Genomic DNA, 19,308 nt, shown 5'->3' with positions numbered 1-19,308 from the left:
TGGTGCTTACATTTGATGTTTTCAGGTAGTGGTGGAGACGAAGGCATGGGCCCTGCCTGCAGGGACTTTACTAGTCACTGAATAGGTTTGTAACAACAAATCCTGATAGTTATTTTTGCCAGTGCCTAGTGTTTCAAATCCAGATACTCCAGACGGCAACTAGACACCAGGCTGATAGCCAATGGGAGAAGCTGTGTTGTGAGCAATTTGGGGAAAATACGCTATTAGAGAGAAGTGACAGGGCTTGCTATCTCTCAAATGAATGTGATAATCCAGCCTAGAGTTTAAATTGGTTGTTACTTTGTCAGGCTACTCATGATCATGATGGGCACTGAAAAATCTGTGTAACACATCTACATAAAGTTAATATCCCCATTAAAAGAATGTAAATATGTATCGTATATAGGGGGAACAGATTGTCCAAAAGGGTTGAACTCTCATCTTACCCCAAAGATAAAGGTAGTTAGTAGAGGTGGAAAATGTCTGTCTTTATCACTCTGCCAAGTTCTGATCTAGTGCTGGATTACAAGAGCTCAGCAAGAAAATAAAATGCCTTTAAGTGACCTGTCAACTGAAAACGTACCCCGCTTCCACATACACACTTCAGTAAGCAGGACAAAATGGCGACAAGGTTTGGCTGACTGGGTGGATGCAGGTCCTCTGTCCGTGCTGGTGCGTGAGAGGCCTTCCGCTGTCCACACTTTGAGAAGTGTCTGAGGCTGGAGACATGTAGCCCAGCCATAGAGCACCTGCCTAGGATGTGCACAGACCTAGGTTCAGTGACTACCATGATAGGAAGAGTAGAAAGAGGAGGGAGAAGAAGAAGAAAAACAACAGGAGGAGATGGTGGGAGAGGAGGGAGAGGAGGGAGAGGAGGGAGAGGAGGGAGAGGAGGGAGAGGGATAAAGAAAGATGAAGAGGAAGGAGAGGAGAGAGTGTGCCTTTTGAGGAAGTCCCCAATGAGATAGACTAGTCAGCATCTTGTCTGTCACAGAGCAGGATTACGAGATAGCTTTTCTGTCTGATTTACTCCCCTCCAAAAGGAAGTGTAATTTATTTGGCTGTCTCACAATGATTTATTATTATATACAAACATATGATAAGCAATTGCATATTACACTTTTAAAATGAAGACTTGAGTAAATTATGTTCTGTGCCCACTACACTGTGCCACTCCTGTTATTTCTTCCTGTTAATTCTCTTGTTAGTGATGTCAGGTCACATTCTGACAATCAAAGCTGTCACTCCTGGCTTCCAGTGACCTGACACTCCTGACCTCTGACAAAAGACACTCCTAGGTCTGGTTAATCTTCACATAGCTTGTTCTCGTTCCCTGGCGTTCCTGAGTGCCTGGATGTTTCAAGAGGAACTCTGAGGAAAGCTGAGCCTGTGAACCCCGATGCTGTTTGCTTCCTGGGGTGTTCTCTTGGTTTATATTACTGACTGCTGTCAATCTCTGTGCCACTCACCCTCAGGTTTCCCTTCAGAAGAGGGAATGTGTTCCTGCCCTTCTGTGGCTATTCAAACTGCACACTTAGACAGTGTAGATACGCCCCATGCTTGCATTCTTCTTCACAGGGCAAATGAGAAATCTGATGGCTATTGTACTTCTGTGAAGACAGCTACTTTTTTCTTTCTAAACATCAGAAACAAATGAGACAGAGAGAGAGAGAGAGAGAGAGAGAGAGAGAGAGAGAGAGAGAGAGAGAGAGAGAACTTAAGAGGCTGAAGCTGGAGGCCTGCTCTCATCTTGCTGGCTTAAATGAGACTACAATGTTTTAACCCTGCAGACCCAGCTGATGCTTACCTTGGTGGGAATTTTAACCCCATGGAGCATTGAGGAAACTTAGGTTTAAATACTAACTTCATATACTTCTCCTCTCCTTCAAATTCCAACGAGAGATGATTTTCAAGGAAACACTAACACAAAATTGGTTATAATCTGCCCATTGAGTTATTTCCTGCCTTTCTGGCATCTGTGTGTTCCTAAGTTTGCTTGTGTGTGTGCATATGCCCCTTCCGTCAGCTCTTCAGTGTCCTGGAGATCCTACATGCTTATATAACATCTTCAACTCCTTCACAGGCCATTATCTCCCCTGCCAGAGCCGTGGCTGTGGAGATCTGAAGCTCTATCCCAGCTATAAGCTAACTGACTTTGGGCAACTTTTAAAGTTTGAAGTCAAAAGTATGTCTTTGTATAATGTAACACTGATAAACCCCAATTCCATCTGTAAAATGGTACGAATGCTTGTATGGAGTAAGGGAAGCTTTTTAAAAATTTAAATGTTGAGTACATGCCAGCTCTAACTTTCAAACACAAAACACAATGTTGAGGGTTTTATCATTTTAACTTTGAATATAAATCCTGTAATTTTCTTTGAAAGTTGCAAATATGCCTATAATGACCAGTAATCACTGAATAACCTCTTAGACATAATAGATAGTCATTTAAATGTCTAAATATCAACCATTATAGATAGATAGATAGATAGATAGATAGATAGATAGATAGATAGATAGCTTTAAAATATAATGATGGGTCAAATCTAAATTTTAAGTCACTGAGGGCTTTTGGTTTTGGGTTTTTTAAAACAATTTGGCATTTGTGTACAGGTGTCTAGATGCCCTGTGTCACCTGTATTAATTGGTGAAGTGTCATTTTTATTATATACTTAAGCCAGGAACATGTATCATCACCACATGTCTCTAGTAATAACAACGAGTACAATTCTTCTCAGGAACACGGTAAGAAATGCTATGGAAAATTACAGAATATAATACAGTTGTGCAGCTAGACTGAAAATTCGTGTATTTTTCAAATTCACGAGTCCATGTATTCTATTGGGTATGTGTGTAATTTTTCTAAATCGTATCCTGAGGACACAGTTACATTATAAATAACCTCATAAACAGCTCGAAATGATGGCAAGGAAAAACATCTACTTTTCAAATCCCAGGAAATAATGCATAAGTTTTCATCACAGCCAGGAGAAATTTGTCAATTCTGATTTTAAAAAAATAAGCATAAACTCTGAGGTCTTCATCTACAGAGAAAATTATTCTTTTACTCTCTATATGTAAGCTAAGACTTAGGGATGAAATCTTACATTTCCAATGGTTGAAATTAAACGTGTTATTATGACCCCAACACATATAAATATGAAGGCAGGCGGCGGTCAGTACTGATGATGCGAGTGTACTTCAGTAAGGAGCTTCCTACTCTCTCAGTGCATCCTCTGTCACTTCACATGTAATCCTTGTCATCAACCTAACCTTCCTGTCTACATTTGGATCAGAGGATCAGGAACCACAAGCAGTCACGTGACCACAGCACTTGGCTTTCAGCATGTTACTTACAGTAGGATCCCTTTTAGCAGAAGATACTGTGTTTCTAGAACAATTTTCTGCTTTGAAATTGTTCTTCCCGGATGACTATCCAGCAGTCTTTCTCCTTAAGGACTTCCACTCCTTACCATCACTGTAGAAACATAGGATTACACAGAAAACAACTGCATCTCAGACAAGTACGAAATCGGAAATCGAGAGATATGCATAACACACACACACACACATTGTGAAGGTCAATTGCTTTCTAATGCAGACTGTCAAATGTCTCAAAGAATACTACATGAAGACAAAACAGTGTGAACCTCCATGTTTGATGCCTGGGTTCAGATGTGAGAAGGTGTTCTTAAGTTGGATACTGTATCCTAAGATATCATTATAAAATCGAAGTGTTCTTTAGATTCACCAAGTGTTTCTTGCAGCAGCTTTTCTTTGTTATTTAATAAGAATCAGTGTGTGTTTTAGAGAGTTTTTTTTTTTAGATGTGTCTGTTTATATCATGAAGTGGATTAACTGTCTTGCAAGCACCCAGTTCATGATCAGTGTAGGTAGGATGATCACCTAGCCTCCCAGAAGTCCTATCCTTCCTTCTGTGCTCAACATGTTTCCCAGTTTGCATACAGTTAATTCTTAGACTAGATAGATAAATAGATAAATAATAAATAAATAAATAAATAAATAAATAAATAACGACTGTTCCTGTGCCCAGTTCAGCAAGTCAAAGATTGAAGCAATGCAGATAAGAAATTTACTCTGTGTGTGAAGCTAGTTCTTCACACAGTCAGGAATTTAAGAAAAAATAAGACTGGAGCCTTGGTCAGACAATACCACATGCTTGCTTCCTAGCTGTCGTAAGGAGTTAGTGTGATGACCACTTGTGCTTGGTGCCCCCGCCCACACCATCACTAAGGTCCTGTTTACATATTGCCGGCCGCTGCTCTCCCGAGAAGCTAACTTGTAGACTCCAGTGACAGCTTCTCTCGTTAATTGTCTCAGGTGTAACTGGGAATATGTAGGAAGCATGGTGCATCCGACTGTGGTGCTCCTGAAGGGTGTGTTTGCGTTATGACTGACAGCCTCTCTCTGTCTTTTCTTCTGTAGCAGTTCTATGCTGCCCAGCTAGCCGCAATGCAGGTTTCTCCAGGAGGGAAGCTCCTAGGCCTACCCCAAGGCAACCTTGGTGCTGCCGTGTCTCCTACCAGCATTCACACAGACAAGAGCACAAACAGCCCACCACCCAAAAGCAAGGTACCCTCTTCAATAAGCTGATCTGTCTTTGCACTTGGCTTCGTTGCTTCACGGTATTTATTGAAGGTCTTGTAGATTCTGGCCACTGGGAACTAACTAAACTCTGGGGGTATGTGGAGGTAAGACTTTTAGAAGGAGCCATAGCCGTATGTGTGAATTTACATTTCTAATAATTGACGTATTTATTCAACAAACCTATTGACAGTTGTCGTGGAAATCAGCAATGGGCATCTTCGAACCAGTGAGTTTATAGCTTTAAAAATAGATGTCTATAAAAATGATCAAATAGCCATCCTTTATGATCCAGAGAATAATCAATGATAGATGTCATAAAACCATGTTACAGATAAAGTACATTAGATGTTATTAGGAAGGAGAGATTGGCTTCAGCAAGAAAGGCAAGCACTTGCCAAGGGATAAACAACTGAAATAGAAACCCAAGCTCGAGTAGAATGGGGACATATGGAGTGTTTCTTTAAAACTATCGATAACTGCTGTAATGCAGCATGGCAATGGCACAGTGGTAATTTTAGATAGGTCACACACCCACTGAGATTATCACGTAAAGACACGAAGATAATAATAGTACTGGGAGACTATTTAAACACGGTGCTGGCTTTAGAGCTGGGGAACCATTTCCTGGGAACATGGGAAAAGGCTGGGGGACTTAAAGATGATTCCTCCGACAGGGGAGAGCAGAGAGCCTTGGGTGAAAGCCTTTGTGTGTGCGGACTTCACATGCGTGCCGTTGTGTGAACACAGGAAGCTTTTTGCAAAGCAAGCAAGGCTAGCCAGAGAAGGATGCTTTCTGTGCTTATTCACAAAAATAAATGGAAATATTTAACTCTATTAGAAAGTACTAGCCAGAAAACTGACACTGCTAATAATTTTTACACCAAACATTTTTTTATTAATATTAATACATTATTATTATTACTATTTTCTAGAAATTTGCTTTCATCTTCCATTCCATGGATGAAGTGTGGAAAAGTCTTAGGAGAGTCGAGGAGGAGTAACCTTGATGTATGCAAAGAAGTACATGAGTAAATTAGAAAATATTAAAAGGGGGTGGGGCTTCAGCTCAGTTACTGTAAAACTCCAGATAGGGGGCTGTGGAAAAAGAAAAGAACCATTGGGTCAGTTGAGACCAGACTCCCAACTCCTTCCTTCCCAGGGTTCTTAGTGTCCTTTCTATATTGTTAAGAAAAGAATACATTTGTATGTAAGTGTAGCGTGGTGACAGAGGAGCTGGGACTGTGACTAGGGAAAACACTTCCACGGTGGGGAACGGCAGGGCATGGACATGTGCCACTTTCAAATTGTTTCTTCTGCTTGGTGGTCCTCACTTGTTTCTGCTTCTTGTCTAAGGCCGGACCTGCTTCTATTTATAATTTCGGACACATGTAAAGCCAGAGCTCAGAAGCAATTTTAACAAGTTACCAAATCAAGTTTAATTCTAAAGTGGTATTGTGACAGCTCCTGGTGCTTGCAGTTTTAAAGTGTTATATTTACAGATACATTTTAAGCAAAATAAAGGCAAGTAGCTGCACAGAGCCCTTGTTTTACACAGATGCCTCTGCAAGTGGTGAGTCTGTTTCTCTCCCTTGATGTGTTAATTTCCCTTCACATCATGAGCCATAACAGCGTTTTGCATTAAGGTATTCCCTTTCAGGATTGTAGACTATTTAGTTCTGTTTTACATGATTAGTGGATTTTTCCCCTTACTTCCAGGTGAAATCTTTAACGTTAATATATTCTCAACCATTTTGCTTACACAAATAATGAAAAAAAGGTTTGATTCCAGACAGCCACTTCCATCTTTGCTTTTGGTTAGTCTCGGGTCATTCGTCCATCTGTCCATTAGCAGGCTGCCTGGGTGATTGCTACAATGGTCCTTTCCTAGGTAACAATAACAAATGCCAACGCCACTGAAGGTCCTTTTTGTTGCGATTGGGAAAGGCTTAGTGGGCCAAGTGATTTTACATACGCAAAACAACCCATGAATTCAGCACACACACACAAAAGAACAATTGTTTTAGCAGTGTTAAAATTCTTTCACATCTTACAGTTCGAATGCCTCTGTTTTACTTCAGAAAAAAGAAAACATAGATTATGTTTCAATTACCATGATTTACTTAATGTAGACATATATTTTATGGTTTATCTTCAAAGTGTAATTACTTTGTAGAAGTCGCCTTCATGAATTCTCTATCACATAAAGCTGAAGAAACCAATGGGTGCCCTATTTCCCCACCCACAATTATAGCAACATGTATCAAGATTTACCGGAGAATAATATTCTTCTCTTTCAACATTGACACAATCTTATAAAGATTTGTTCCTTGCCCAGTGTCCTCTAGAATGCTTTCTGGCACTACTTTTGCTGTTAAATTCCAAAATATGCCTGGGCTGATTTAGTCGATCAGAAAAATACAGTGAGTTAAAAAAAGAAAAAAAGCTAAGTTGCATCATTTGATGTAGCTCCCCAAATTGCAACTAGTAACAAATAAATAGAACCCATTTGCTCTCTTGTAGCTTAGGAATGATGTCTGCACATAGCATGATGGACATTGTGACTCTACAGAGCTAATTTATTCATGGACATTCGTTCATTAGCATATTCATGTTATTACACAATCAGCATTAGTATCTTGGGAATACTCTCTCTCTGTATATGTTTGTGTGTGTGTGTGTGTGTGTGTGTGTGTGTGTGTGTAGGCATTGTTGTTGCAACTTCCTATGTTTGTCTTTCCATCACACAATAACACAAGGCCTTTGTGTGCATACCTACTCGGTATAAATGGAACTGGCTGCTGATGTTACAAGGATGTTTACTCTTTAGAGCAGTGGAGTCACACATCAGATTCATAGGGCAGCGGATACACAATGCTCTTACTGACAGCTGTCAAAAGTGAAGTGTGTGTTCAGAGTTATATCACCTACCCTCTTCCTGGGTGCACCATTGCCTCTGACTCCCAACTCCAGAGGACATCGCAAAACTTATTTGCAATTTGCAAAAAGCAAAAAAAAAAAAAAAAAAAAAAAAAAAAAAAAAAAAAAAAAAAACCATGGTGGGGGGATCAAAGGGAGGGGCTCCAAAAGACTGTAAAATTGTGCAGCATGAGTCCTCTGATGCATGCTGTTTTCAATCTGCTGTGTGCCAGTTGGAGGCTCAGGGACTGTGTGTGCGCGAGAGAAAGGATAATACTGAGAAATGACAGAGTGGTTGTGACCTCCAAGCTCAGCCTGGAAATCCAAGACATTGATTTCACTTAGGGTTCCTGCTGAGAGATCTGGCGGAGTTCAGTTGTAATAAAAGAACAAGATTCTGTTCTAATGGTAATGGCGTATGACAGACATATCACTTTGTCTGTCCCCAGCACCAGAGAGAGCAGGATTGGAGAAAGGTCACCTGACCTGCCTGGGGTGTTGTACAAGTGCTATACTGAGCTTTGAACTGCCGCCTAGGAACGTAATTGTTTATAATATTAAATGATAAAGAAAGCTTTAGAGGACTCACAGTGCATGTCTGAAAACTGCATGCGGGAATTGCATTTTGTAACAGAGAAAATTCTAGACAATGGCTGGTCTATTCAAAGTCTGCATTTGAGAGCACCGGCTTTCCTCCTTCATGTCCCTGCTATGGGGTATTGTCATCAAAGCCTGAAGTGGTGTCACTGCCCAATGTTTTAATGCCTTGGCTTAATTAGTAACATGCCGTGTGTGTGTGTGTGTGTGTGTGTGTGTGTGTGTGTGTGTGTGTGTGTGTGATATTTGTAGATATATCTACGTGTATATGTATGTAGATATATTTTCAGTGTCTAATCTGCCAAAGGCAGTATAGTGGAGAGTTAAGACCATGGGTAAATTTCAACATGTCCACAGCATATCAGGTCTTTTTAAAGACACCAACACTTACCTTGCATGTAGGTTTTCCTGCAGACCCCACTCTACAGTTGTCTTATGTGAAGCAATGAAGGCAGATATATTTAGCTCTTCCTGGACAGTCTCTTAGCTTCAATGCAAAGCTATAGCCCATTTTAACAGGTAACTGTTGGCAAACAACAACGGATGAAATTACAAAATCTCCAACTTTTGTACAAGGGAGTCTGCCTTCTCATACAAAGGAATGTTTAGCGTACTGTTGCATGATAGTGGATTTTGAATCTTGCTTCAAATATGCTCGCCTGCCTTAACGAATGTTTAAATTTGTTTACCGTCTAGATTGTGCCACCGAGCAGACTGATGGAGGATGTGTTCAGCATCCCACTTGTCAGTACCACACGTTGTTTATTTAAATCACTTACTGTATATTCTCCAGGCTTTTGAGAGCTCAGTCAACTTCTCCACCACAGAATAAATGACTACACTTCATATTTTAAGTGATTTTTTTTTTCATTACAAGAGCAGTCACCTCTTGGGGAAATTTTAGGGTCAACTTGTACATGTTGTTACTGAATGTCTCTCAGTGTTTGGTGGAGACGTATGTACCTCCTTTAACCACTAGCACAGTTAGTTAAGCTGATGACAGCAGAGAATTCCTGGGTGATTTTCTTTTAACCTCGCCGTGACCCTTGTCACCATGACCCCAGCCACCACCACTGTCAAGACCATGTCAATGGCAAGAACACATAGATTGTCCACATCAATTGTTTGTGTTGTTGTTGTTCTCTTCAAATCCTTCTGGAAGGATTTGTCCCCTTGTGCTCAGGAATAGCACCTGGGAGTTAGGACAAGGGAAAGAAATGCTTGTCTGACAGAGCCAGAGCCGGCCTCAGCCAGCTGAGCAGATACGATCAGATCCTCTCCACTGCCATGTCCTTGTAAAGACTGCTTCAGTTCCTAAGGCAAGAGTTAGAGCTATGTGGGTATCTGATCCACTCTCACAGAAATGAAGTCATCTTCACAGAAATGAAGTGGGTTGTATCCAGGCTGCCAGTGACTTGTAATAGATGCCATTTCTTTTTTAATGGTACCAATCACATACTTTGAGGCCATCAGAAAACACTCCCTTGTATCTGATCTGCACGGATGGGTTTGTAGTGTAACACTCCTAAGTCATGGCTACGCATATACCCAAGATGATTTAATGCTCTGTGGAGAGGGTAATATCTTGATTGAAGTCTGGTTACCATACATTTGGAAAATGATGGCATTTTTAGTGACTCGAGATGGGTTCTTATAATGCCAAGTGGGAGGAAAAGGAAAGTAGGAATCTGAACTGATGGTTTCCAGTCCAGACCTAACCAAGTCTAACCAGCGGTTCTGCTGCTGTTGAAGTTGAATGCTGCTGTTTTATTTATTCTCGTTTGTGTATGTGTGCTAAGTTTTTGTTTGTTTGCTTGCTTTTTTTAGCTTTTTGTATTTTCATGGTTTTTGAAACAGGGTGTCAAGTAGCCCAGGCTGGATTCTAACTTGCTTTATAGCCCAGACTACCCTTGAGTTCTTGATTATTGTGCCAGTACCTCCCAAAGGCTGGGATGACAATCATGTTCTGTGGAACCCAACCTATTTTATTTATTTTTATTTAAGTTTGTTATTTTTACTAACATGGCAGGAGTATCCTTTAAATATACAGCACAAAACCTCAGGAGATCTCACGGGTTTAAGATGGAGCAGGAAGAGCTAAGGCTGGCACAGTAACATTTACGTAGGGAAACATCCGAAGTGCCACTTGGTGTGACTGTAACTCTGTTTGTGAGCTCTCACACAACATACAGACTCACAAAGCCACGGAAATGTTTGAATGGTAATAGTCCTGGAAATGCCACTCCGAGATGTAGAGGACTCAGAACACTTGGAGGTTATGGCTCTAATGCTTACTCTCCTGGATAACACAGTCAGTCAGTACCTCAGAGCATCAAAACAGGGGCCAGCATTGGCCTGAGGCTGCTGTATCACGAAGACATGCACTTGCTGAAATAGCCTTAAGAGATAAGGAACGATGAGTAACCACTGTCCATCAGTACTAATTAATGCCACTGAACCATCTTCAAATTGGTGGGCCTGGTACTCCTGCACATTCAATCCCTCCCTCAACGTCACAGCAGAATAGTATTTTAGCCTCAGCTGATTAAGACGCCATTGAAATTGGCCAAATGTTTTATTCACTCTCTGGAAAGTCAATCAAATACCAGAGTATCCCTGGGACTTTGCTCCAGAGAGATACATCGTATTCTACAGAATAAGCTTCCAAACACACTCTCTTCACTCTGTATTTCAATATATGTGAGCCTTTGAACTATGCCGTGGATGTACATGCTTGCAAGGCACATTCATTTAAGAGTCACCCCATAGAGGTCATGTCACTGTTGCTCTTATCATAAGCACTTCCTGGGTTGGGACAGATTGATGGTGGATGTATCATCATCACCCTGTGATTTTAAATAGTTTTCCTTTTGTGGTCTCCTGTTACTCAACTGGAACATGTTAATTGAAGTGTTCATATTTAAGCCCTGGGATGCACTCTGCATCTTCCTCTCCTGCTCTGTCCAGTCAGAGGGAATCTTCCTGCAGCCCAATGCTCAACCATCAGCACTCTCAGTTCCAAGACCATAAATGTCTAAAGAGGTCACCAGCAATATATTCTCAGGACCGGGAGGAGGGAGCGTGGCCATGTCTGTGGTGGGAAAACAACACAAATTATAAGGGAAAGACAGACCAGTTGCAATCTCTGCATTAACTATAAAGGGAAAACAGCCAGGGAGAATTGAGGAAATGCCCTTTGCATCTCTCTGGCCTAGGCTCTGTTGGTATTCTGATCTTATTTAGAATGTGTTTGTGCATCAAACACAGCATGGTGATGCACGCCAAATCTCTTTAATAACAGAAACCACAGGAAGGAAAGGCTGTTGGGTATTGGTCTGCCTAGAAAGATCCACTGGGCGATGTTTTATCAATGACACTTGTCCTTTCGCTCCTGGGCTCAATGCAGAGGAGAGTTTCTGACAGAAGGGCAGCTTGTTCAAGGCAGCTGAATGAAGGAAAGGTAGGGTAGCGAAACCTAAGTCCTTTAGGGAAAGTAATGCAGGCCTACAGAAGAGCAGCCTCCCAGAACAGCCTGGCTGAGCTGACCAGTCTTTCCCTTCCGCCCCCCACACCCTGCCCCAGCCGAGACAGAGTGCACAGCGCAGTCTCCTGTGTCCCTTCCTCTAGGGGAATTCACATATAGTTTACATTTCTGAAAACATGTCAAGACAGCCGAAATAGTCCTCCACCCTCCATAACTGATCAGGCTCTCATTAGAGACTTACTAATTGCTCCCCACCTTAGCCTCTTCAGGCAATGCAGACAGACTCTGTTGGAACAGAGGTAAAACGTTAGAGTTGATCTCCTTATCAGTTTGTGTACGTGCTGCATAGACATCCCTCTTCACAAAACAGGCAATGGTCAGTGGTCCTCCTCCCAGACAACCCTGAAGCAGACATCCAGGACTACATTGGCGGCCAACTGATGTTGCTGAAGTTAATGGAAAATATGTGCATGTGTGTGCATCTGTGGGATTTCTATCTGAACTTTCCCCTTGAAAGAAGAAAAATTACTATTAATGCTTTCAAATGTCACATGACAGAGACCAAAAATAAATTAATATGGTCATTGAATAGAGGTAGACACGGGCATGAAACAATAGAGATAGAACTCTCCAAGAGAAAGGGGGGTACTTGCAAAATGCATCTTCAGAGGCCGTGTGAGGAAGTGTTATGATTTGCTTAGACTAAGTGCAAAGAGGGAAGAGAAGGTTACTTAGTCCAATACACCAGGCATGAGGCCTCTTCACCTCTGCCTCAACTCCTGGAGTGGCAGCAAACCAGGACCCCATATCTAATTCAGAATAACTCCATCACCATAAGGTTCTGTCTTCACTGGACTCTAGCCAGCAATCTGGGACTTTATCTTTTCTGCTGAATGAGAGACAGCGTGGTCATTTGCAAGTGACATGGAAATCCAATCTGAACTGGGTCAAGCAAGATGAAAAAGTAGTCACTCACATTAAGCAAGCAAACCATCAGTTTATTCTGCTCTCTCCGTCAGGAGCCCTGGCAGTATCATGTGGGTGTGGTTTGTGCTCCTCACCTCTGTTCTTTTGTTTGTCTCCAAAGGACTCCCTCTTCCATGTTCCTTAGTCAAGACATCGCTTGCGTCTACCACCCATTGATCCCTGAGATGTGACTGGATACCTGTGGTATCCCACATTTGGCTTTAGGCAACAGCACCACTGCCACCCATAAAACAGTCGGTTCTCTTAAGATATTGCATCTTAAGACAGATATCTTTTAAAAGACAGACTATGAACCATTGAGCAAGTCAGTCACTTCTTTCTGGTCTCAAAGAAGAAAAGCCCGGTCAGTAGGAGTGCTTGGGGTGGGAGAAGAGACCGCTTGAGAAGTTTGGCAGAGGAAGTCAGCCATCAGACTGGCATGAACAGAAGGAAGAATTTAACAGTGGAGGATTGGCCATCATGCAGACCCTAGGGTATAGTCTTGGCTGGCCAGTATTTACCATGGGGACTGGGAAAGCCATAGACATGCCACTAACTCAAAATGTGGAAAGGTTTTTAATGCCATTCTGAGCATGACTTCTTTTTTCTTTTTTTTCTTTCTTCTTTCTTTCTTTCTTTCTTTTTTTTTTTTTTTTAAATCTATACGTACACAGTGTATTTGTGCATCCAAATCATTCCTGTCCTCCTCCTTCCCATCTCTCCTTTGTTCCCTCCACTCCCTCTCAAACTCATGAATACTGCTTTAATTATTGTTATTACAACATGTGCATGTGTGCACATGAACACACACATGCATACTTACACCTGCACTGTAGAATCTACCTAGTACACTTAGAGTTGCTCATATATGTGTATATATATATATATATATATATATATATATATATATATACATGTGTTTAGGCAGAGTGCTTCCTCTCTCAGCAACCAGTGGTTGCCTGTAGTTCTTCACCCAGGGATTGGGTCTTATGAGACTTTCCCCATCGGCAAATGCAAGTCAAATGGTATTACCACTGTGCAGATCTTGTTCAGGAAGCCATATTGTGGAAGTTTCACGGATGCAGCATCCCTGTCATGTCTAGAAGCCACTATCTTACTGCTGATCCCTCAGTCCTCTGGGGCTTAGTGTCCTTCTGCCTCTGCTTCTGCGATGTTCCTTGAGCCTCTGATGAGAGGTGGCACACTTCCTGTTTGTCACGGTCGTCATCAGACAGCCATACGTATATAGACATTGTTTGCCTTCCCTGGGGTAGTCTCAGAAAGCTTTGCACTCAAGGCAAAATTGCTTTTTATGTTAAGCTCCTGGGCCAGTGAATTCATATTTGAATCATTTCTGCGAGACATCCTTAGGAACGTTCTGGAATGTGAACACTGCTGACACCCATTGCCACTGGAGGGACAGGACAGTTTGATTTGACAAATATGTATTGATTGACACATCATTGTCCATTAGAGTTGTGGGAGCTGAAGATGGGCAATGTGACTGTTCTTCACAGCCCAGGCCTACAGTGCCAGTGAGACCAGCATATAGAGAAACCCTCATATGCGGCTTACGAAGGAAAGGGGATTTTATTTAGCCTGGAGTAGTCCCTGCTTTTATCTTTTTAAAGTGGAATCACTTTATCCAGACTGTTTTTGCTGCTTTTTCAATTAAACCATAATTGATGGTATGATAGCCACCTCTACGAGGCAAATTACTAGGTGCTCTTCAGGAGTACCAGTTCGACACCGTGGGAACCCAGTATGGATGTCTACACCGTAAAATAAAAAAAAAAAAAACGAGAACGAAGCAAACATCACAGACTCTTTGTTGCTCAGGCACCACACCACGGTAAAACTCTGGTAGTGCTAGAACGTAGTGAAGCTGGAAGGTCACAAGTTCAAGGCCTGCCCACTCAGCTATAGGGCAAAAGAGCCAGAGTGAAGAAGGACCAGAGATGTAGCTCTCTGACTGGGTGCTTAACTAGTGGATGCAAAGCAAGGCTCTGAGTTCGATTTTCAGCACTGAAAAAGATGTAATTGCTGTAAATTAGTGTACACTAGAACCTGGGGATACTTTCGCCTGGAGACGGTCTGGAGAGAAGGCTCAGCATTTAAGAACACCCACTGCTCTCACACAGGGCCTGAGTTCACATAAAAAAGCAGAATGTTCTCTCTGACACATTTTATTTCAGATAAATGGTCAATATACACTATCTGCTGCTGGAAACATATCTTTATTATGGCATTTGACGAATGAAAAATATGTATATGTTAAACAAATTTTATATATATATACATATATCAACATATCATTAGATATGTTTGGAAGTAGCAAATAATTTGAAGGAAAGTAAATTCATATCTCGTTAAGTGTTAGAAATTTTTCTTGTTATTTTGGAAGTATGTAACTTGAAGAATTAACTTTTATACTGTTTTCTAAACAGACAAAACCATCTCATTTTTATACCCAGAGAACAGCTTATATGTATGTATATATGTATGTGTGTGTATGTGTGTGTGTGTGTATACACATATAGGCTGACTTGACATTTATCCAAAACTTTATAACCTTAGTATGATTTCAATAATACCCTTGAAGTATTGTTGAAGACTTTTAGGCATCCATTTAAAAATCAATGAGAGACTGGAGATATGGCTTAGCAGTTATGAGTTATGGATCTGATTTTTATTTCCAGAACCTGAGGATTCATGATCCTCTCTTGGCCTCTGTGGCACAATCACACACATGCTCATATACACACATGTATTGGCAGCACATGGTACACAGACATACATGCAGGCACTCACACATACACATAAAATAAAAGTAAATGAATCTTATCAAAAACATACTTTAAAAACTTCTGTAAAGTTTGTATCTTTCAAAAGAGTAACTTTTGTGGCTAGAAACTAGTGATATGATTTACTTAATCACATACTTTCAGATGTTCTTAGTATTTATTTTATCTCACTAATATTTTACTTATGAAGATATAGAAATGTCTGCTTTATCATACTGTATTACATCGTGTGAATTCTTTTCAGATATACCTGTTTTCATATCTACTCCTGAACCTACAGTGTAGAAATGACACTAATTGTACAAAGTTTACTGAAGGATACATAGTGCCCTTTTTGAGACAAGAGTCTCACAGTGCAGCCCTGCCTGACTTGGAACTCTCTATGCAGACCTGGCTGGCCTCAAACTCACAGAGACCCTCTGGATCCCAACCCCAAGTGTGTGTCCAGGCAGCACCATAGAAACAGAGACTGTTTTAATCCAGAGCCTGGAAACTTGCAACCATGAAGCTTTGACTCACTATATGACAAATATATATCAGCAAATTTATGACTTGATTAGCATCAAATGTAGAGGAGAAAAGATGTGCCCACCAGATCCATTCTGAATGGTTGCATCGCAGCAAGCATGAGTTTAGAGTTGGAGGAGTTTGAAAGGTCAAAGTTCAGCTCTGAGTGCTCTACAACCTGGGATATGGGCACACATACCATGTGACATAGGTAACTCCTAGGTACATGAGGTTAACAGGGAAGAATGTGCCCCTTCTTGTAGGTAACTTAATTGGACCTCCTTGGTTATGTCACCACCCTTGAGAGCCACAGGACTTGAAAATACAATATCCACTAGCCTCAGAAGTGACTCTTCCAACTATGCCCAGGCAGTTGATGTACTCTGCAATTCTGTTTATCTGGGGACCAACCTGAGATGTTTTTGTCTATATATAGAAAACAGTATAATAGTTAATTTTTTAAGTTATATACTACCAAAATAACAAGAAAAACTTAGAGCACTTAACTAGATACAAATTTACTTCCCTTCAAATTATTTGCTACTTCCAGACATCTAATACTATACTGTTCTCATAAAAATCACAAAGTTCATTTGGCTTCAATTCTGGTGCAATATATCATGAAATGTATTTCCAGTCCTCAGATACCACTGAAGACTGGCATCTAAATGGCCTTTGCAAGAACTGAGAGACCTTAGTTTTTCCCTGTCTATTTTATAATGTTAGCTTTTCTGTTGTGCAGTTTGGATGGCTTTTGTGGATATTTCATAAATGGGGGGGGGGAGAAAGAATTTGCAAGCAGAAATAGAATGGATGAAGTGTTGCAAAAAAAAATATATCTTTCTCTCGTGGTATTTTATTTCCAGTAGCACTTAAAATAACATGAGAGGAGATGCTGCCGTGAAGTGTGCTTTAAAAGCACTGTGACGGTGGCAGGAATGCCCGCAAATAGGTACAGATTTGTGTTTTCTATACTTCACTATGCAAGTCGTTGGAGGATCAGAGCTTCATTTTAAGTCAGCAGGAGCCCAGTACTGAGGTCAGCCCCATGTGTGTACAGGGCAAGACAAGAATTTTGGGTCAAATAAGGCAATGTTCTGGTGCCAATTTCCCTACAGATTGTGCCACCACTTATCTAAAAGTGATGATTCCAGTTCAGTTTTGAGAGAATGGCTGAGTGACTTGGTATATTTTGGCTGTCACTTTCCATCAGGATTCACAGATTTACACCAAACTAGAATTATGACTCGTTACATTAAGGAAAACAATTTATATACTTGGAATCAAAACGATAGAGAGAGACCTAAGCCAGGAATGAAGAGAGAGCTCGATGTTTAAGAGGTCATTAACTGTTCTTCCAGAGGACAAGGGTTCCATTCCCAACACCAACAAGGTAGCTCACAACATCTCTTAACTCTGCCCAGGTGATCGGATCTGCCCAGGCATCAGGCACACGTGTGGGACACAGACATACTTGCAGGCCAAACACCCATGCAAATAAGGCAAAAATAAAATATCAAAGTAATAAATAAATACGAATAAACAAGTAAACAGGGAGAGCTGGAGTACATGTTTATGTTAAAACAGTCCAGTGATAACAATAACTGAACCATTAGTTACCAGCGTGCGTGGTTTGAATCCTCATCACATCCAAGCTTTGAAAAGTTAAATTTCTAGTACAACCTGATTTGAGAGAAAATGTCGTCGCTAGGGGGATACTTTCTAAATCAATTGCGTGGCTTTTAGGTATTCAAATGTGAACTTTCCGGCCTTTCCGCAACCATATTGTTTTCTAGAGTCTGAGGCAGCCCATTGAGAATTTGGTCGGACAAGAGGAAATAGTAAAGTATTTTACAAAAGTATGCCTTCAAAATGTTGCTGAGTCTCAGTTAAACAACACAGGTCTACTTAAGGCATACAGTAGCACAGGGCTCACTTACATCAAGTCAGGGCCGAACAGGAGAGGAAAGAAACACTGTCAATCTGGCCCAAGCAGCCGTCTTCGGAGCTTGCCTGGTAGAAGCAATATGTTCTTCCCTGCCTTATATAATTTAAAAAACAAAAAAACAAAAAACGATGTAACAAAGTGTTTCTCGTAGCCGTGGCTTCTAGCACTGCTTTCAGGAGATGAACTATGATGTTCTAGATACCAAACAGAAAAAAAAGAAGAGTGATAACCAAGCCTTGTGCAATGTAATAGGACACACACACAAGAAAACCCACAATTAAAACACCGGGGGCCGGGTGCTCTTCCATTACGGCATAAACGGTTGAAGAAAGTTTCTAGCTGGGGTGGGAGCGGGGGATACAGGAGCCTGCAGAGCCGAGCTGCCTTCTCCCCAGACCGTGAAGAGTGAAGTGTGATTGACAGTAAGATCTCTCTAGAACTCTGAGTGGATTTAAGAATAAAAACACAAAGATAGAAATGTCCAAAAGAGGTGCCGGGCTGCCTTCCCAAGGCATTCTGGGAGCCAGTCCCTTCGTCAGTGCAGATCTCTTCATGAACCTCTCTTCTGGTGCTCTAATGGTGCTGGTGCTACCTTCTAACTCACCCCATCTTATCTCATTTCGCTCATTTCCCCCGTTCCTCCACCGTACGGTGATTCTGCCTTCTTCCATCCACCGTTCTGTCCTGACACCTGTTCAATGCTCTCTGCCCCAAACACCACTTTTATAAAAACCTGGGTTAGCTCATTAAGAGTGACCTCAACAATCACTAGAAGCTCAGCTCGTGTGAAATGTTCCTATCCTTGTGACCTTCTGGGATTCTAAGACCACTGAGGGTAGGGATTATATAGTCCTACTAAGCATAATGCTTGCCTGCCCTCATTTACACTGACCCTTTTTGAAAAGTACTTTGGGGTCAGTGCCTCAGATTATTGCAGGAGCATTTCAAGATAACATGGGCAAAATGTAATTTTGCTTAGGAAAAATAAATCCATATTCTTGAACTCTAGAGAAAGATTCCATATCCAGGAATATTCTGGAACTGGAAGGTAGGATTTGTCAGTATTTATTTTTCTAGATTAGGCATGATACTCTGGATTTAGGAATTGTGATGACTAGTCAATGGAAAGACACTGTGTATGGTTGAGAATGTGTGTGTGTGTGTGTGTGTGTGTGTGTGTGTGTGTGTGTGTGTGTGTGCACATGTGTATGTGCATATGCATGTGTATATTGGTTTGATTTATAACCCCTTTCTGTGATGTGTAGGAAGCATTCACACGTCGGTACATTTCACCCTCGGTTCTGATTGTGAAACTTGCCTTGGAGGATGTCTTGTGGTTGGGGATAGCATACCATTACAACTTGGTGGAAGAACTGGGTGTTGCATCCCAGTACATAGACTGGCTGTCATGCAGAAAGCCCTGCATTTGAAGCCCATCACTACATAAAAACATATGGTAGGACATGCCTGTTTCCCCG

At 41.3% G+C, this 19,308-nt stretch overlaps 1 protein-coding gene across 13 annotated transcripts in view; it reads left to right on the top strand.

Annotated features, from left to right (window-relative positions):
• Sox5 (SRY-box transcription factor 5) overlaps positions 1 to 19,308 on the top strand; it is a 943,910-nt gene that overhangs the window by 868,651 nt on the left and 55,951 nt on the right. For 10 of the 13 annotated variants that reach the window (XM_076940816.1, XM_076940819.1, XM_076940814.1 and 7 more), the window contains one exon: positions 4,447 to 4,593. The exons of the other annotated variants lie outside the window; for them this stretch is intronic. In XM_076940816.1, coding sequence (XP_076796931.1) covers positions 4,447 to 4,593 — 147 coding nt within the window. The remainder of the gene's footprint in view (positions 1 to 4,446; positions 4,594 to 19,308) is intronic. 13 annotated transcript variants of the gene reach the window in all.

This window comes from Arvicanthis niloticus, chromosome 9 (genome assembly GCF_011762505.2).
Source record: "Arvicanthis niloticus isolate mArvNil1 chromosome 9, mArvNil1.pat.X, whole genome shotgun sequence".
Taxonomy (NCBI): Eukaryota; Metazoa; Chordata; class Mammalia; order Rodentia; family Muridae; genus Arvicanthis; species Arvicanthis niloticus.
The sequence above is the reverse complement of the archived record's forward strand: the minus strand, read 5'-3'. Positions and strand labels throughout refer to the sequence as shown.